We start from the raw sequence: 18,049 nt of genomic DNA, 5'->3' as shown, positions 1-18,049 counted from the left end.
CCAAACCAGATGTGAAATGTACTTCCTGTCAGGGCTGCTCCATTACACCTGTGTTATGGTTGTCATGGCAATTAGACTCAGCTGCCTTTCTTGGCCTCAGCTGCAAAGCAGTAGAGGTAGGTCAGGCTTTTGGCAGGTTTTAGCTTTGCCTACCTATTTCTTGCCCTACTTGCGTTGAACTACTTTGCAGTTCTAGATCCTTATTTTCTCCTGCCAGTTAGTTGTTTTGGATCAATTAGATTGTACTCTTACCCTGCTGAGATCCATTCCCTAACAAATTCTGGATTCTGTTGGATACTCCTTTAGTTAAGCTCTAAGGGTTGAACTACAAGTTAAATTTGACACACAACTACCATGGGAACTTACAGAGGTCAGGTGTGAGCGCTTTGTGGGAACTAAGTTCTTAATCATGTGGGCCTGTTTCTGATCACAAGCATGGTGTACAGGCAGAAGGAACTCCTACCTCCCTGCCCCATGCCGTTTTTCTTCCCCAAGGGGCACATAGTTCATTGGCAGCTCATCAGCACACACATGCAGTTGCCAGTGCGGCAAATATTGCCTTACTGGGGCTGTTTGGGTTGGGACACACAGGGTAAGGCATGCATTTAAGAAATGCATTCCAATGAGGAACTCACAGCTGCCATCTGACTTAAGTCCATGTGGTGGTCAAATGTCAAATAATAGGTAGTTCAGCCCTAGAATTAAAAGGAACACCAAGTTCAGACTAGCACTTAACAATCACAGTTTCAAAGTCATTGCCAGGTACTGAACTTTAGAAATCCATTCACAATAATGTGTTCAACTAGCACTGTTCTGTCCTGATATGCACATGCTGGAGTTTGGTAACAGTAATTGTAATATCCCAGCACATTTTCTTGCTGGGCAGAGATTACGCTTTTGTCTCAGTCTGGTCAGCCAACCTTACTCCTGCTGATCTTGTAAATTCTGAAGTGTCATGAGGCAACCTAAAGCATCCCAGCAGGAATAATTAAAGCATTCACACACCATGAAGGACAGTACAGAAAACTTGGCACAGGGAAATTTAGCTCTGTGGACAAAAGTGTGAATTTCTCTTACTCTTCCAACACAATGACCAGATTATTTTTTGTTATATATTTCAGCACAATTCCAGCACAATTCCATACTTAACCATGCCCTCAGAGTTTGCCCAGTATACTATGAGAGATCTGTCATAGCAGTTTAAGATTGAGCAAGCCCGTAAGACCTTTGGTTCACATCCCATTTTGAAAGGATTTTAATGCTAGTGATATGTAAATTTAAGCAGAAGGGAAAAAAATGGTCCTGCATGCTCTGATCTAATCTAATACTGGAGAAGCAGGTCAATCCAGCTGCAAAAAAGGCTTTCTTCCAACTCAGCCTAGCCCATATAATGGCCCATACCTTGATACACCTGACCTGGCCACCTGGATCCAAGCCACATTAACATTGGGACTGGACTATTGTAATGCACTGTATATTGGTCTCCCCACAAAATCAACTGGTCCCGAATGCCATGGTTTGAGTATTTGCAGGAGCCAGACGGAGTATGCATATTACTCCCATTCTGCAGATGCTCCATTGGTTGCCCATTTGTTACAAAGCTCAGTTTAAGGTATTGGTTATTACATATAAAGGCCTTCATGGTCTTGGCCCCTCTTATTTACAGGACCACCTCTCTCTCTCTATGTTCTGCCAAGACAACTACGGTCATGTCAGCAGGGGCTTCTGCAGGTGCCAACCTGCAAATGGGCAAAATCAACAATTTCCTTTACATGTGCTTTCTCTGTTGTGGCTTTTCTGCGCATGTAATAAGGCTGCACAGTACAAAATGGTTTAAAACTTAGTTGGATAAACAATTGAGACTTGTGGTCTTAACTGCTTTATACAGCATATTGTACGTAGGATTCTATTATGTAACTTCTGTTCTGCTTAACGTGTCATGTTAATACTTATGCTATGCTTCTGTTTCTTTCTGGTGGTTCCAGACTTCTAATATTCTAATGCATTAATTATTGAATGTCCCATTTTGATTGTACTGACTCACTATGTGTTATCTGCCTTGAGTCCCTGTGAGAAAGGCGGACAAATAAATAATGTTAATGAATATATAAATAATCCTGATCAGCATACCAACAAATCTTTAAAAGGATTTATACCAGCTAGCAAGCAGAAGTAACAAGTGTGACATAAACATTGCTCTCTTCTCTAGAAAGTAAGTAACTTTAAAGGCACACTAGGTTATCTACTATAATAAAACATTATTTGCGGCTATTATGCCAGATAAAACAGAAACTAACCTTACAAGAAATAGATTTACAAACCAAGGCTAGCAAAATTAAGAATCACCTGATTGTACATTTTCACAATTAGATCGAGGGGATACTCTAAGGCGACATACCTTCAATGCAACCAAGTAGTATTTTGCAACCTGAGTGCTAATTGGGGAATTATCTCCCAGCAGAAACCTTGTAGTCCATTCACCCTCTCCATCAGCACCCATTTTCCCAATAAGAGGATCAATTATGTTGGAGCGGGAGGTAGGTTATCTACTATAATGAATACGTATTCTCTAAAATCATTAAATTATAGCACCTTTAAAGAAAAGGAAATGGTTTTCTTGCCCACTATATTTCCCACAACAAAAATCAATATTGTTAAGCAAAATTTAGTGTCATTATATAAAGAAATACTTAACAGGCAAAAAAAACCCCACAAAAACCTAAAGTAAATTTATTTGGCACAAGTGTAATTCTTGGTGTTTTTTCCTAATCATTTTTATGATAGATGAACATTCACAAGGGTAGATTTCTACCCTATGAGTTGAGATGTAAAATAAACTTCAACTTTGTATTGCCATTTCTGTTCATTTCCACAACCTTGCAAATGCCTCATGTAATTAGCCTTTTTTCTTGGCAAAGAAAGCACTGTCAAAGTTTGGCTACTTACCGCTTATTTGCTATAAATAGGACTTTCCCTGAAAGAGTTTCTCCTTCTTTGGCAAAGAGAGGCGTTTGAAGAAGACAGCGTACTTGATACCAATGAGTCAGAGGTTCTGTTGGAGCAGTTGATAGCCAAACGGTTACCCTTAAAGCACAAAATTAAATAAAGATGTAATTATCAAAAGAAAGTGAAGATAAAAAAACTAGTACATACTTCCTCAGGAAATAAGGAATGTCATTAGACTACTACACTGGGGAGCCTAAGCAAGCAACAATCCCACATAACTAAAGTCAGTGCAACTCTTCTGGAACAACTACTTTTGGGATCAGAAGAATGCCAGGCTGCAACTCCCTTGTTTGCTATCTCTGTAGAAGACATGCAAATTAAAACACAAACTAAACATCAAAGATGGAATCCAGCACTAATCTGTCTCATGTATGGAGAATGTGAGCTGGTCCAGCAACCCCACACTCCCCAGGAATAATGGTGCATTCACCAGTCAGGGCTATCTCAGAGTTTCTCTGCACCATGTCACTGGAAGACACTTGCAACAATGTGAAATTTTACTACATGGACTTGACATGTCTGAGCTGAAGTGGTCAAGCTTGATATGCTAATCCCTATGCAAGCATAACGTCTAGATCAGCTCTTGTTTTGTATCTGAGGTGGTACATCACATCTTACCACATCATATTCAAGAATTGGGATTAATCCTCCATACACTAGGCAGTTGACAACTTGACCAAGGATATTAATTTGGTCTAAAGAAAAATGGGCCTCTTCCCTTAAACTGAAACTTCAAAACATACAATGGGGTGTTAGGGAATACGTACAGTGAGCCGACAAATGCCACATCAAACCAAAATGCCAAGCCATGGATTAGCCCAGACTGCATCATTTGAAAAACAAAGGGGATTTCCACTCTGCAGAAGCAAGTAAGAAAATTGCCAAGGTAATCCGCAATTAAAACCACAGAATAGTATCAATCATTCAGAAACTGGCACCCTAATCTTATCACATGTGCATTAGAAACCAAGCTAAATGGGTTCCAGTACAACAAAGTATAGTAGTTGTCATATGCCATTTTAAGGATATTATTATGTGTTTGTTGTATGATTGCTGTGAATGGTTTGGCCTAAAGTTGTGTTTTATCACAGAAGAACGCTAGTATCTCTTCATAACTGTGGATGTTCCCTCAATGGCAGCTATCAGGACATGGTATTCTGACAGCTCTAGTCAAGCACCCATTAGAGGCTGGAAAATGTCGCCCATCCAGCTGAGGGCAGGGTACAGGTGAGAGAATGAACAGTTTGAGTTTGGAACAGACAGAGGTTGAGCTGTAGAATGGTGAAAGTGAAGCTCCTTGGGACTGAAGGATCTCTTTCCCTGGGGATCTGATTTGTAACAGCAGATCTGCTGCTCTGTAGAAATGCCTCTTTGCTTTCTTTACAAATATGCAAATAGAGCTCAGGTGGAAGCAAACATGGTGAGTTAAGGATTACTCTCTATATTTATTGTGCTCCATAAAGCACTGAAGGAGGGAGCTGACAGTGACTATTGTTCTAGATTTATCTATCTTGGCATTGAGGTACATTCATGAAGTTACTACACTATGAACTGAAGAGTCACTCACAATGTAATATCCTGCAGAACTACTCCAACCTACACTTGTGGGATCAGACTATACAGGATCGCACTGTCAGTGACTTTGGCTGCTTCACCGATATCCTGATATCAACACCCATTCTCCTTATAATGCTAAATATGAAGAGGAAACTTTCAAACTCAGAAGGTACTGCTCTTCCAGAGATAATTTATTGTATTAAATACACTTTTAGATTTAAATCATGTGTCTTATTACACTTTGATCATTTATGCATGGGTGTTTTACCCAGGGCTCGATGCTCGCTTGTCCCACACTTTTCTATTGCAAATGCTAAAAATGCTATACACCAGCACAATCACCAGCTCCAGTCCAGAAGCATGAGTCCCCACCTCTTGAAAATGCTGCTTAGTAATTGGCTGTAGTGCTTACTGTGAAAAAAACATCCAGTTCCCCTCCCCACCACGGAAACCCAAGTGCCGTGTTTAAAAGCATTTCACAAAAAGGAGCTCTTTTAAAGGAACGGAATAAGGGGGGAACCCAAGAATCGTTTTAATACCCATTTTTTTGTGACAAATCTACTCAGAAAGAACTCTGTCTGGGAGACGAAAAACCAGGAAGCATTTGAGTCCCTGCCCCTTGAAACGCTGCTTTGTAATTGGCTGTAGTTCTTACTGTAAAAAAAGTCACCCCCAACTCCCCTGTCCCATGCTTTGGCTTATGCATGGAGAGGAGGACAATTTGACCCAGGCTGATCTCAGGAGAGATCGAAGAATTGGGATTTAACAGCAACGGGAAGACCCAGGATTTGCGAGGGGGGGCCGTGAGGTCATCTCTGAGGGATGGAAAACTCATGCATATCTCCAAGGAACATCTGAGTCAGTCCAGGGGCGAATGTGAGTCCAAGTACCGATGCATAAAGGACCTTTGTTTGCATTTGGCTGCTCCAACAAAGAGATTAGCATCCACAAGGAAGTTTTCCTTGCACTTTCTTCGTTTCAGCCCTCTGTTGCATCCATTTCTCCCTTGCCACTGAAGGGCTTTTTTCAGGCTTAAAAAAACATCACATCTATATCACTGTAGTGCTACAACATTACATATGAGCTATTGCAACAATGTATTAATTTCCAGCTTCTCCTGCCCTTTTGGCTGGTGCACATTTTTCCTTATAAATCTGCAACCGAAAGGGCTAGTGACTCTTTACAGCAAAGATTGCAGCAAAGCAGGGCAAAACAGGGAAGCCAGACAGATAGAGGCTTATGTTATTGGAATGCCCCAGAATACAACAATGCAGTAAGAAAGTCAAGGCAGAAGCAAAACATTCTTTTGAAAAAAGCCCATTACTTTCTGGGTGGACATCATAGAATTTAAAGCAAACAAATACTTCATTCAATTCTATTCTATCCCAAGTAGTGTGCTTGTTCCATTATGACTATTGGGAATTATAACACAATGCTAGAGGTCTTAATTAGAGGGTAAACATTTTGGAGGTGCAGCTGTAGTCATGGCTCCTCGCTTGCTTTTGAATGCAAACAAATATTTCAAATGGGAGCATGATACACACACAGAGAGAGAAAGAGAGAGAGAGAGAGAATATTTTCCTGAGAATCTTACCTGTGCAAATCTTCTTCTTCTGCTTCTGCAAAGTTGACAGTGTATTTCACCGTCCGGGCCATCAGAATTCTAATGTCAAATGTGTCCTGAAAGTACAAATAAGAGATCATATGATATAGCATTTTAAGGGTGTAAGACAGACACATTGTCAAGTAAGGACTTCTTCTCCTGGTTCATTCCATCATTTATTTTACTAGCATGTTCTTTGTATTTTATGTAGTAACCTGCAAAAGATGAAATAGCACTATTTTTTATCTAAAACCCTACAATAGGTAAAGGTAACCCCCTGTGCAAGTACCAGGTCATTACTGACCCATAGGGTGATGTCACATGAGGTTTACGAGGTGGTTTGCCAGTGCCTTCCCCAGTCATCTTCCCTTTACCCCCAGCAAGCTTAGTACTCATTTTACCAACCTCAGAAGGATGGAAGGCTGAGTGAACCTTCAGCCGGCTACCTGAAACCGACTTCTATCGGGATTGAACTCAGGTTGTGAGCAGAGCTTTGACTGCAGTACTGCAGCTTACCACTCTACGCCATGGGGCTTTTCCTCCCCCAACTCCCCTCTACAACACACACAATATATAAAGAGAAGAGGGGGTTCATTGGAGGGAGAAGTTATTTTATTTTCAAAAGAACATAAAAGAAAAGGTATAGGGGGAAATAGGGGATTACAATAATGCATCAAAATATTCCATCTACTGTTCAATTATATAGAAGAAAAAGTATATACACTGGGTGTGAATATGTCTTTTATCCCAATTTAACCCCTAACATCATAGGAGGGAGAAGTGTTATCTAACCAATTAAGTATCACCATTTGGGGCTTTAGGTATAGTTAGGAGAACAAAGCATGCATAGTTAGAATTGTATAGCAGTAAGTATAAAGTCTTGCCCCTGGCACTTTCAGCTATTACAAATCTAAATCCTATAAAAACAAAGAAAAATACCTGTTTATGATTATATGTTGGCTAATGAAACAAACTGGAGAATATTTGCCTACAAAGAACTCTAATCAGCCTTTTACATTTCCGCTTGGTTTTGCTCATGAAATATTACTTCCTTATGAACCAAGAATTCCATATCCTCACATATTAGTTGATTATGTCTTGTACTGTTGATGCTGCCTGTTTTATAACATTAATGCTTAAATCTATCTGTAATCAGAAAGTACACACTATGCACAAGGTGTCTCATCCTGTGATTTCAGACACTCCTGCATCCTTTTCTGCAATACATTTTGGACTTCTTATTAATCAGACTCGGCTTAAGTTGCTACTTAAAAAAAACATGCATCTAATTGGTAGGTGGGTTGACAAGTTTAAATGAAATTTACAACCAGTGGTACTTGATTTATGTTCAAACAATGTGTTGCATTTATTTCCCTAATACTTTTTTTCCCCTACAATGTTTTAAAATCACAAAGCAGCCTGGATAAAGTTTTCTCCGAGCAACTGAGCAGCATAGGAGAAAGGCTGCTCAAACCTTTTCCCTCCTACCATTTACAACTCAAAACCTCTCTTCACTGGTCCCAATTCATAGAAAGGAAAATCAACTCTTTTGGCATTGATATAGAGGCATTGGCAAATTTGGAACATGGAATTGCAGATAATAAATGCCGGAGCGAACAAGATCTGCTCACACACCATTTTTGGCCTCTCTTTTCCAAAAAGAACAATGGCTGAATACTTCTCCAACCTGACCCATCCCTCCCAGCACAGAGCCTTTATGTTAGCCAGATTAAACACATTCCCATCAGCCATAGTTTCTGGCAGATATCAGGGTATTCCCCAGAACAAAAGACTTTGCAACTGTCAGTTGAGAGAACCAGAATCAGTAGAGCATATTCTTCTATATTGTCCCCTGTATTATAAACAACGACTAGAACTAATTAACCCTCACATTATGCCCTTAAAAATCCAGCATATGATGGCATCCCATTTTTATTAGCGGGCACGACACCTGTTGTTTCCGAACATGTGGCAGAATTTCTGACAATTGTTATTTAAAAAAAACAACAAGAGGGTAAGGAAATAAATAAATAAAACCAACGGAGTCAATTTATAGATACTGGGTACCAATAAACAAAAGGGTACTGGTGTTAGTTGGTGTTAGCTGTGGTTCTTATCTGTTGTCCGGAAGAATGTATTATTACAGCATTTAAACTGAAGAGTTTTAATTTGATAGCCATGTTTTAGTTATATCGTTGTATGTGAGACCCTTCCGAGTGAGATGGAGTACATGTATGCACTCTTGTTATTATTATCATGCCAATAAAAGTGATTGAAACTGAACCTCTCTTCGCAAGCTGCTTTCTTTTTTGGGGGGGGGGGGAGATACAAGGTTCTCTATCTTTCCCATCATATAATTTCCTCCAGGAAGTGAAAAACCGGTTGGGTTGGGTAGGGATTTTCAGCAGGAAATCAACAGATGGAAAAAGAGTTGAAGAAGCTTCTTTTTTCCATCGGGCCTGCGATGTGGGTGGCCATTTATCTGTCTCTTGCCTTACAGAGGGGCCAGCTGGTGCTCCAGGGTTTTTCCACACCTAGTCCCTGGCTTCTGCTGACTATGTGAGATCTGATGCTTCATCTTGGCCTGATCTGGCTCAGCGTTGCCCAAGACCCATGCTTGCCTCTGGCCAACCGGACATCAGCCTGTTCACAGTGTGAGGATGACTTGGCCCGTGAGCCTCCCTCTGCCCTGCCATCTCTGAGGTGGGTTCTGTCCCAGGGCTTCTTGCCCAGGTGACTCAATTGATCCGTGGGGGGCCTGGGGCTCGTAATGTCTCCTGGACACATGCCTCCATGGGTCCCCCCACCCTCTGCTTCCTCTCTTGGCGCAGGTTCAAATAGGGCAGGGAGAGATGCTGGAGAGATGCTGTCAGCTGCTGGGGGTTTGAGCAGCCACCAGGGGAGACGAGGATGCCCTCATGTGTGCAAGAGCATGGTGGGGGGGGGCAGCTAAGGAGGCATGCCCAGGACCAAAAGCACCATGGCCGCGAGCCCTTAATCAGTACCTTCTTGCCCTGACAACCCCATCCACAGTAGGCTTCACCCAATGAGCCGCCGGTGCTGGGAGGCAGCCCATCCAGACTGGGGGCCCATTCGCCGGGAGGAGGCAGGTGCAGGAGGCAATCCTCCAGGGTGCAGAGGTGGCCGACCAGACCACCTCCTCCCTCGCATTGCATGGTGACCGCACCCTCCTCTCTGCTTTCCAGGTGTCAGCTGGGGCTACCGTCCATCGGGCCTGCGAGCACACCAGGAGGAATTGGGTCTGAGCCCACCGACTCTCTCCTGCCTGGCCACAGAGTTGCCCATCCCCTCCCCAGCAAGGAGACCCCATCAGCATCTTGTTCCCCTTCCCGACCTTTCCCCCACAATAAAGACTGCCTGCCCTGCATCTGGATGGGTGGCTGCATAAAGGTGGGGGAGGGGAAATGCTCTGGCGGCTGCTCCGAGGAAGGGTGAGTTAGCGCACACCGCAGCCCACCTATATGCGCCGCCACATGCCCAGCTGACCCTGGCCCAGGATCTCCCTCACCTGGTCTCCCACCCACCTGGTGGAGAGGTGGGATGCCACGCCCATGGCGCCATTGCCCCGCCCTCACCTGCCTACCTCTACACGCATTTGCCCAAAAGGCATCTCTGTGGCCTGCTCTGTGCCCCACCTCCCAGGAAAGGGGGATGCCAATTGATCCCAGTACAAGTTAGAGGGCTGGTCTTAGGGGGCCTGGCGAAAGACGAGGAATGGTCACCAGGGAAGGAGGTGCCACCTTAAGGCTGGGACCCGCCTGCATCCCAAATCCCTTTTGCTGGGGGGCTACCTGTAAGAGGATGGCCACCACTCACCCATGGCCTCCAGAGGTAGGGCTCATGGGGAGGGGGGTGACAGGTTGCCCTGTGGAGGTTGTGGATGCCATGGGGTAGGCAGCTTATTTCTCGTCAGCCCTTCTGGGCCCACCACGAAGGCTCACACGCTTGCCTCCTGTGACTTGTTATCAAGGGCCCAGAGGGCACCAGCCTGGCGGTCTTGCGCCCATTTCCAGCCCGTTGCAGGGGCTGCCATCGACCAGCTGTGTGGGGTTGGCAGGGGCAGCACATGCACCCCAGGGGAAGGGGGAAGGAGGGTGGGACAAAAGAGGGTGGGGGAGGCATGGCCGAGGGGGCAGTCGGGTCAGAGCTGGGGGCAGCACACCTTTAGGTTACATTGGTTTTATTAAAGAGTGGCCCAGGCCAATCCCCCACCAGCCATGGCCTGTCAGGTCACCCCCTGTTGGCCCGTGAACCCACAACGAGTTGCAGTTGGCGGAGACTGAGGCCGTGCAGCTTCCGCCGTGGGCAGGGGTCAATCGGCTCTCAGAGACCAATGGGAGCATGCTGGGTGCAGACACCTTCACGGGGAGATCTGTCCAAATTCAGTCGTGGTCTCTCGGCGCAGCTTGCTGGGCCGTCGTGGCCCATGGCAAGCCATCTCTTCATGGACTGGTGTCCGTGGCAGCAGGCAGATCATGGTCGGTTGCCCCCTCCTGGAGATCACATCACTGTGCATCACGCACACATTCTTGAGCAAGGTGAGCGGGAAGGTTCTGGCCTCTGTCAATGGCCTCTTCCTCAGGAACATTGGGTCCTGACTCCCAGGGTCCCTTGGTGGGATCCTTGTCTAGGTCAGGCAGGCCCTGCCGGAATGCAATATTGTGAAGCATGGCGCACACAGCGAATAGCTTGGCAACTCACTCGGGTTGCATCGCGTAGCAGCCCCCCTTGTGATGAAGGCACTAGAATGTCATTTTGAGCTAGCCAAAAGTCCTCTTGTTGACCATGCACGTCTTGCAGTATGCCCAGTGGTAGGTGGCCCAATCTGCGGGATCATCAACTGGGTAGGGGGTCAAGAAGTAGGTCCTCAGAGGGTAGCTGCAGTCACCTGGGAGAGGGAGAGAGGAGGGACTGGTAAGCGCTATGGGATCCATATCCCCACCGAAGCTCCCTCCTCCCTGCGGCCACAGCCACCGCACTCACCAAGAAGCCACCCTTTGCCCTTCAGCCAGGTCTCCAGGAGAAATCGTACGCCGACCCATCAAATATTTGGGCGTCATGCACACTGCCAAGGAATTTGGCCACAAGGTTGGTGAAGATGCCCCGGTGTTCTCAGGCGGCGTGCACGTTGATGCTGTAGAAGTGGTGGCGATTCTGACAGACATTCTGATCCTTGTGCAGGGGCCTGAAGGGCAGTGTGGGTGCAGTCAACAACTACGATTACATTGGGAAACTTGGCGAGGACCTTGAAGTCCGCCCAAATGGGGGCCAATTCCGCCTCCTTGGTGGGGAACTGGATGTGGTGACAAATGATGGCCACCATGGCATCAAGGAAGGCATGGAGGCAGTGGCAGGCCAATGAGGGGTACACCTTGAGGACATCCTTGATGACCCCCTGGAAACTACCGGTCGCCAGGTAGTGCAAGGACAGGAGAACTTTTTGTAGCACTCGTATGGGCCGGGGTCCTGGGAGCAACTCTTCCAGGGCGGGAGCCACCTCCTCACAAATCATCTGGATGGCAGCCCTGTCCAGGCAGACTCGGTCCAGGCAATCACTGTCTGTCAATCGAAGAGCACTGATGCGTTCATGGTACCTGTGGGCCAGCCTCCAGTGATGGCATTAAAGAACCAGTAGAAGATTGACCACTCTCAAATGGGCAAGAGTCGGGGCAGGAAAGACCAGGCACAGTCTGGTATGGAACAGACAACCACTACCGTCCTCTCATCCAGCCATGGGCAAAGGGCTAGCGGGGAGTTGGCGGGCAGGCTTCTGCCTTTCAGATGGCCAGACCCTTATTAAGGGACCAGACAATAATGGCAGAACAGTGCTCTCTCCCACGCATGCCACAGCTGCACAGCACCAAGGTCATGAAGGAGACCAGCCTTTATTGCCCAACCCCACTCCCAAGCCAGCCGAGAACATGGCGGAGACATCCCCATCTGGGAGGCAGCCATACCAAAGGTCCAACTGGACCGACACAGAGAAAATGTTTTAGGAGGATGTGGCCAGACGGGTGTCTGCCTTCAGCCATGCAGCCTGGACAGGAGCCTCATGCCAGAAGTGACGGAATGACTCCTATAGCCAGGCAAAGAAGCGGGTGTGGCATTTGATGGCACAAGGGGCCACCTTCGAGCGCGCATTTGCGACATGCCTGGAGGGGCCAGACTGCGTGTTTAGGGCTCTCATTCCCACTGCCTTGGTCGCAGGCAAAGGGGTGGAGGTCCTGACTGGTGAGTGAGGCACAGAGGGCGGAAATGGGACCCTCACAGGCCCCCACCTCTGGGCCACCCCAGGACAATCCCCAGGTCATGCCACCATCACCTGGTAGCCAGGCCAGCTCCAACTCCTTGAGCGGGTGCCACAGCCAGGCCCTATCATGTCAGGACTTGCCCTCCAGTGACCTGGATCCTTGTGAGGGAATATCGGCGCAGAGCAGGAGTGGGCCTATGTTGGGGTTCACATGTGGCCCTGAGGAGGGTCCGGGCAGGTCCAGGAGGATCCGCTGGAGCTCACTTACTTGTCGTCTGGGACCCCAACCCACCTTCAATGGAGCAAGAGCACCCTGGTAAGAGGTGGGCCACTCCAGGGAGAGTGACCACTGAAAGAGGGCCCCGCTTCATTGGACTCCTCTCCCTGCAGGTGTGGCACCTGTGTCCATGACCTTCAAGGCTCCAGTCATCCAGCATCTCCAATCCCTTGGGCCAACAGAGCGTCAAGCCGAGGCCAAAAATGTGGTCCAGCAGTCACTGGGCATAGCCTTGTCGCCCACCCCAGGGCCCCCCTGATCTCTCCCTTTGCCCCCACCAGCTCTTGGGAGGGAGAACTATAGGGGACAGGCCACCCTTGACAGCCCTGATCCCTCGCCCACAGGGAGCCACACTCTGAGGTCCCAGGGCCAGACCGAGGAAGGGGAGGAAGCTGCCCCTTGGGCTTCAAGCTTGTGGCCCCAGGCCCACACAACCCATTCCCCCATCCTTCTCCTCCGTGTGGCCCACCATAGAGAGGGAGCAGCTGAAGGCCCAGCAAGAGTGGCAGGAGACCACTGACAGGGCAGACCACTGGATGGAGACACTGGTGGCTGAGGTGACTGCCTCCAGAGGCCATCTATCAACCATGCTCGGCCTGACCCAGACCATGGTGGAGGGGCAGACACAAGTGCTCGGGGCCCTGGAGACCCTGACTCGAACTCTGGTGGGGCCCCCTCTGGCCGCTCCCCCCTCCCCCACCACGCTGTAGGTGGGCCACCTACACGCAGCCATGGGAGGCCACCATGCCATTGGGTGGGACTTTAGCCATTTTTATGGCCCCCTGAATCCAGGGCCCAAGACCTAGGGGTCGCCAGGTCTCTTGAGACTGGGGGTGAGGGCAAGAAGAGAGACTATTGAGGGGCTCTCTGGGCAGCAAACCATCATTTGATCACATGGGTCGGGAAGACAAGAGAGGCATGCCCCACACCTGTCCCGACGCAAGCACCTGCACACTGACGGAAACTGTCCTGCCCACCCCCTCCCAGCCCAGCCCCGCCTCTTGCTGCCACCACTCTGCCCCCTCCCTTCCTGCTAGAGTGGACACTGAGAGGGTAGGGACATCTGGTGGCTGTCACCACCCAACCTCTCCCACTCCCAGTCCATGCTCCTCCCTGCCGCCATGAGGCCCCTACCCCGGCTGTCGGCCTTGAGGAGCTGAGGGATCCTGCTCTGCCCAGTCTTGACAACCACGGCGCTGCCCCGCCGACAAGCAGCGACCATTTATTTTCACAATTCACACTATTTTCCTCCCTGTCCCATGCCGTTCCTCACCCCTTAGGAGCCCACCCGCCTGCGCCGTTGCTGCGCTTCTCCCTGCCCTGGCACAGCTCTCTGACACTCAGGAATGGGCTGTTAGTTGATCATTCTGCTAAAAAGGACTGTTCCAATTGTCATTTCTGCACATACCATTTCTACTTCCCACTAAACTTTGCACTGGCTCAGCTGCTTTGTAAGAACTTTTGAATACTATGGAAGAGTATTTGGAAGAGCTTTTAAATATGCCCTGTGTTTGTGCAAGGTATTTAATTCTCTGGGCCTGCACCCAAAAGCTCTGATTACACATGCTGTCTGCAGGGGGAAGGGGAGGCAATAAAAGCGACTGTGCTCTGAAACTGTGCTCTGAAGTTTAATACAGTGCAGAAGTTCCAGAGTCTTGAACATGTTTCCCAAAAGCCTCCACGTGGTAACAACAGTTACCTTTGGGAACTAATGTGGAAGAATGACAAAGTGGAAAGAAAAAAAATTAAATGTTACTTACTACAATAGGTTGCCTGAAGTATTCATCCACAGCTGCATTGCGGAGGCTCGACAGATTGACCCCATAAAAACACTGCTGATACCTAGAAACAATAATGCAGTTGTAAAACACTATACAAACAAACACAAACAACATCTCTATAAGCTATGCATTGACCCCACTGATCCATTTATAATTTTCAAATAAATCATGAAGTCTGATCAAAGGATTTTTTTTATTTGCAAAGATAGTGCCATCCTATTTAGTGTAACCTCTTTGTCCCACATGTTGACAGTTGGTAATTGCCTGCCAGCTCTGCAAACAAATGCTAAAATAATGCTGTTTACTTCCTCCAGGTAGAGACCATTGTTGCCTTCCTTAATACATTAGAAGGTTTAAACACATACACACAAGCGCACAGACGAAACCAGATAAACACTAGAATTCCCAAGCCTTGTAGACCTGCAAGAGCAGTTTCCTAGAACTTCAAGAGTCCAACTATCAGGCCCTACTAAATTCAATCAAGGGCTAATCCAGACCTAAAAGCCATGTGCATTTACCATCTTAAGGAACACAAAGTGTCCACGAAAACATGCATTTATTAAATGCAGAGCCCCATGTGTGCTCTGCTGCACATGCAAAACTCCTATATGACTGCAATTCCTCAGTTTTAATGGAAAGGACTGCTTTGTGAGTACTCTGCCTTTCTATTCTATTAAACTGAACTGGAAAATCTTTGCAGGCAGGCCATACTCCATAAGCACTCTTGAGTTTCCGTGACTGCAAGAAAGAACTGGAGCAAAGCAAAGAGGTATATAGCATTCTCCATTCTTTTTTCCCCACCAAGCCATTGACTATCCATGTTTCATATTCAAACATATTAAATATTTCCTTTCCCTAGATTTAACAGCCATTGGTTATTTTACAGTTTCACATTTTTAAAAAAAGGGGGGAAATGAAAATTTATTTTTCTTGACACTATAAAGAGAAAAGTTGCCACATCTTTCACGCTAGTCACCGATCTACTTGACAGCAGATAACACAGTATCCACTTCTCAGAAAGTGTCATTAGCTGTTTTATCCAGGGAGTAATATATTTACTTTGAGCAGTATTATTTTGTGAACATGCTAAAACAATGCTAGGGAGTCTACTTGATCCTGGGTATTTGCAAAATGGGTATTTGCATTCTTCTGCGATAATTGTATTGTATCTTCGTTACAGTTCAGCTGAGTCTAAGGCATTACACCTTGCCCATAAGAAAGCTCGTCTAAATTTATAGATTTCTAATCTAGCCAGTTTGTAAACATTTTAACTTGAATACTATCAAGATGTTCTATGTGGGCAATGTACCAAACTGGAGCAGCATATCTAACAATCAAATGTATGATTGCTCTGTATAGGATCATAAAGGCCAGTACAAATTGTCCTCCTTTGCAAAAATAGAATTTTTTAAAGGAAGATAAAGGAGGAATTTAACTTTTGCATTAACAAAAATATGCAAGCCCCAAGAAAGATTGTGTGTAAACATGACCCTGAGGTACTTAAAATTTCATACTATCTCTATAGAATTGCCCCACAGGGATAAGAAATGCACCCTTTTAAGTTTTAGCGAAGATTAAAACCTTAGTTTTAGCAAAGTTTATTTCTAAATATTCTTTAGTGCAATAATAGTAAAACTCATTTAAAATTTTCACTATAACTGGGAGTGTACAGGCTATCAATACTAGATCATCTGCATATGCTAAGTATGGTATTGGCTGAACACTTAGCTGAGGAGAACAGGATCTACAATCCTGGCTAGGTAGAAAGTATATTAAATATTGTATACTAAAACCAGTGCTTTACACTATAAACCAGTTGACGGCATTTGTGCTGCCTGTTCAAATTGTTTCCCGCCAAGCTTGTGCCCAGATTACAGGAATTAAAAGATTCTTAAATGGAGTCTTTTTTTTAACCTGCTTAGAGAATTGCAGCAAAAGAGAATCAGCACAGGAAATTTCACATACTCAGTAGCTTGAAAACCAGTACCATTAATCAGAGATGGCATAGAAGAGGTCAAAAGAATACCACATACATTTCAACACATGAACATCTTCATAAGCTTCCCCATTACAATGATATCACAAGAGAAGCCTTGTAAATGGATTATCTGTCCGAATAGAAAGCTGTGTAGCAAAGTGAGTGACAAACTGCAAGTCTGCTAGGGACTTGTTTTTTTTGTTTTTTTTTAATCTGTCTTCTTCACTGGATGCTTGCCGGCTTAGTGCCTAGTTGTGTTGGTCGCTCCCCGGCCCGGCACCTAGCCCATTGTTAACTGGAGATACCTTGGGCATCCACAAGATGTATAGCCCCGGAACACCCCCCGGGACAACGGCGCATGGACATGTGCCATCAGGACACTGGCGGGAAGCCGAGCCAACGTCCCAGGGCTGCTCTGCCACAGCAGTGCAGAGGCCGGTGTCCACACCCCAATGCTGGTGTCCGTGCCAGGCATGGCGGCGCACGTGGCATGGATGCCAGCCAAGTCCCTTGCATGCCTGCAAACCACTTTCGCCCACACACCTTAGGAATGGCTGTTAGTCATGAAGCTCACTGGAACTACATTCTGACATCACATCAAATCCACACTAAGCCTAAATATGCATGGATCCAACATGCTCTCAGATTCATACGCATGACTTCACTGGAGTTACTTTATTGACCTCCCCAAGCTGGAATTCTAAACCAAGGTTTAATCCAGACTTAAAAAATCAACTCTGCATTTGTACATCATGGGGAAATGAAGCTATATCTGTGCCCATTCATACATAATATCAGCTTAATTAATACAGCCTGAATGACCTCTGGTAAGTAACATTTTCTCAGTCTCACCTATCCCACGGGGTTATGGGGATAAAATGGCGGAGAAAGCCAGGAATGGACATGTTAAAATTAAATTGACAGAGAGTGTGTTCTATCACTGACATTGTTTTCAATGGCCAAGGTTACTGGCAGCTCAGGGAGCCATACTGTTGGACCGAAGGCTGCTTGGCAGATGGGGAAAGTTATCAGCCTCCAGATAGGGCCTGAAATTCTCCCAGAATTACAGCTGAACTCCAGACTGCAGAGATCGTTCCTCTGGAGGAAATGGCAGCTTTTGAGGGCAGGCTGCATACCAAAAAGTCTAAGAGAAACAGAAGTCCTAAAGTGATATAACATCCCCTCTGAGCTCCCTCTTCTCCCCAAACTCTGCCCTCCTGAGGCACCGTCCCCAAATCTCCATGAATTTCTCAAGCCAGAGCTGGCAACCTTACAGATGGGAAATGACCTTTCTGATGCAAAATTACCTCTTCCAAATGGAAATCATAAATAACTAAAACCATGGGTATCCAACATGCAGTTCACCAGCCAAATGTGGCCTGTGTGACCCCAGGGTGCAGCTCACCTGAGATTTTTTTAGCAAAACTATTTTTTATCTGTTCAAGTTTAATTCCACTTCAATTATATATGGTTGAGGGCAGCGACGGTTCCATCTTAGCTGGCCTCCCTACTTGATTCACCTATATTATTTTTACCTACTTAATTCCCATCTCCTCTCTTGTCCTGGTTATCCCTT

At 46.2% G+C, this 18,049-nt stretch overlaps 1 protein-coding gene across 2 annotated transcripts in view; it reads right to left on the bottom strand.

Annotated features, from left to right (window-relative positions):
* LOC130476222 (histone-arginine methyltransferase CARM1-like) overlaps nt 1–18,049 on the bottom strand; it is a 98,393-nt gene that overhangs the window by 13,898 nt on the left and 66,446 nt on the right. For both annotated transcript variants that reach the window (XM_056848118.1, XM_056848119.1), the window contains exons 8-11: nt 14,475–14,556; nt 6,158–6,243; nt 3,774–3,863; nt 2,947–3,084 (exon numbers count right to left, since the gene is read on the bottom strand). In XM_056848118.1, coding sequence (XP_056704096.1) covers nt 2,947–3,084; nt 3,774–3,863; nt 6,158–6,243; nt 14,475–14,556 — 396 coding nt within the window. The remainder of the gene's footprint in view (nt 1–2,946; nt 3,085–3,773; nt 3,864–6,157; nt 6,244–14,474; nt 14,557–18,049) is intronic.

The sequence above is a fragment of the Euleptes europaea genome, chromosome 4 (assembly GCF_029931775.1).
Source record: "Euleptes europaea isolate rEulEur1 chromosome 4, rEulEur1.hap1, whole genome shotgun sequence".
NCBI lineage: Eukaryota > Metazoa > Chordata > Lepidosauria > Squamata > Sphaerodactylidae > Euleptes > Euleptes europaea.
This window is presented reverse-complemented; position numbering and strand designations above follow the sequence as displayed.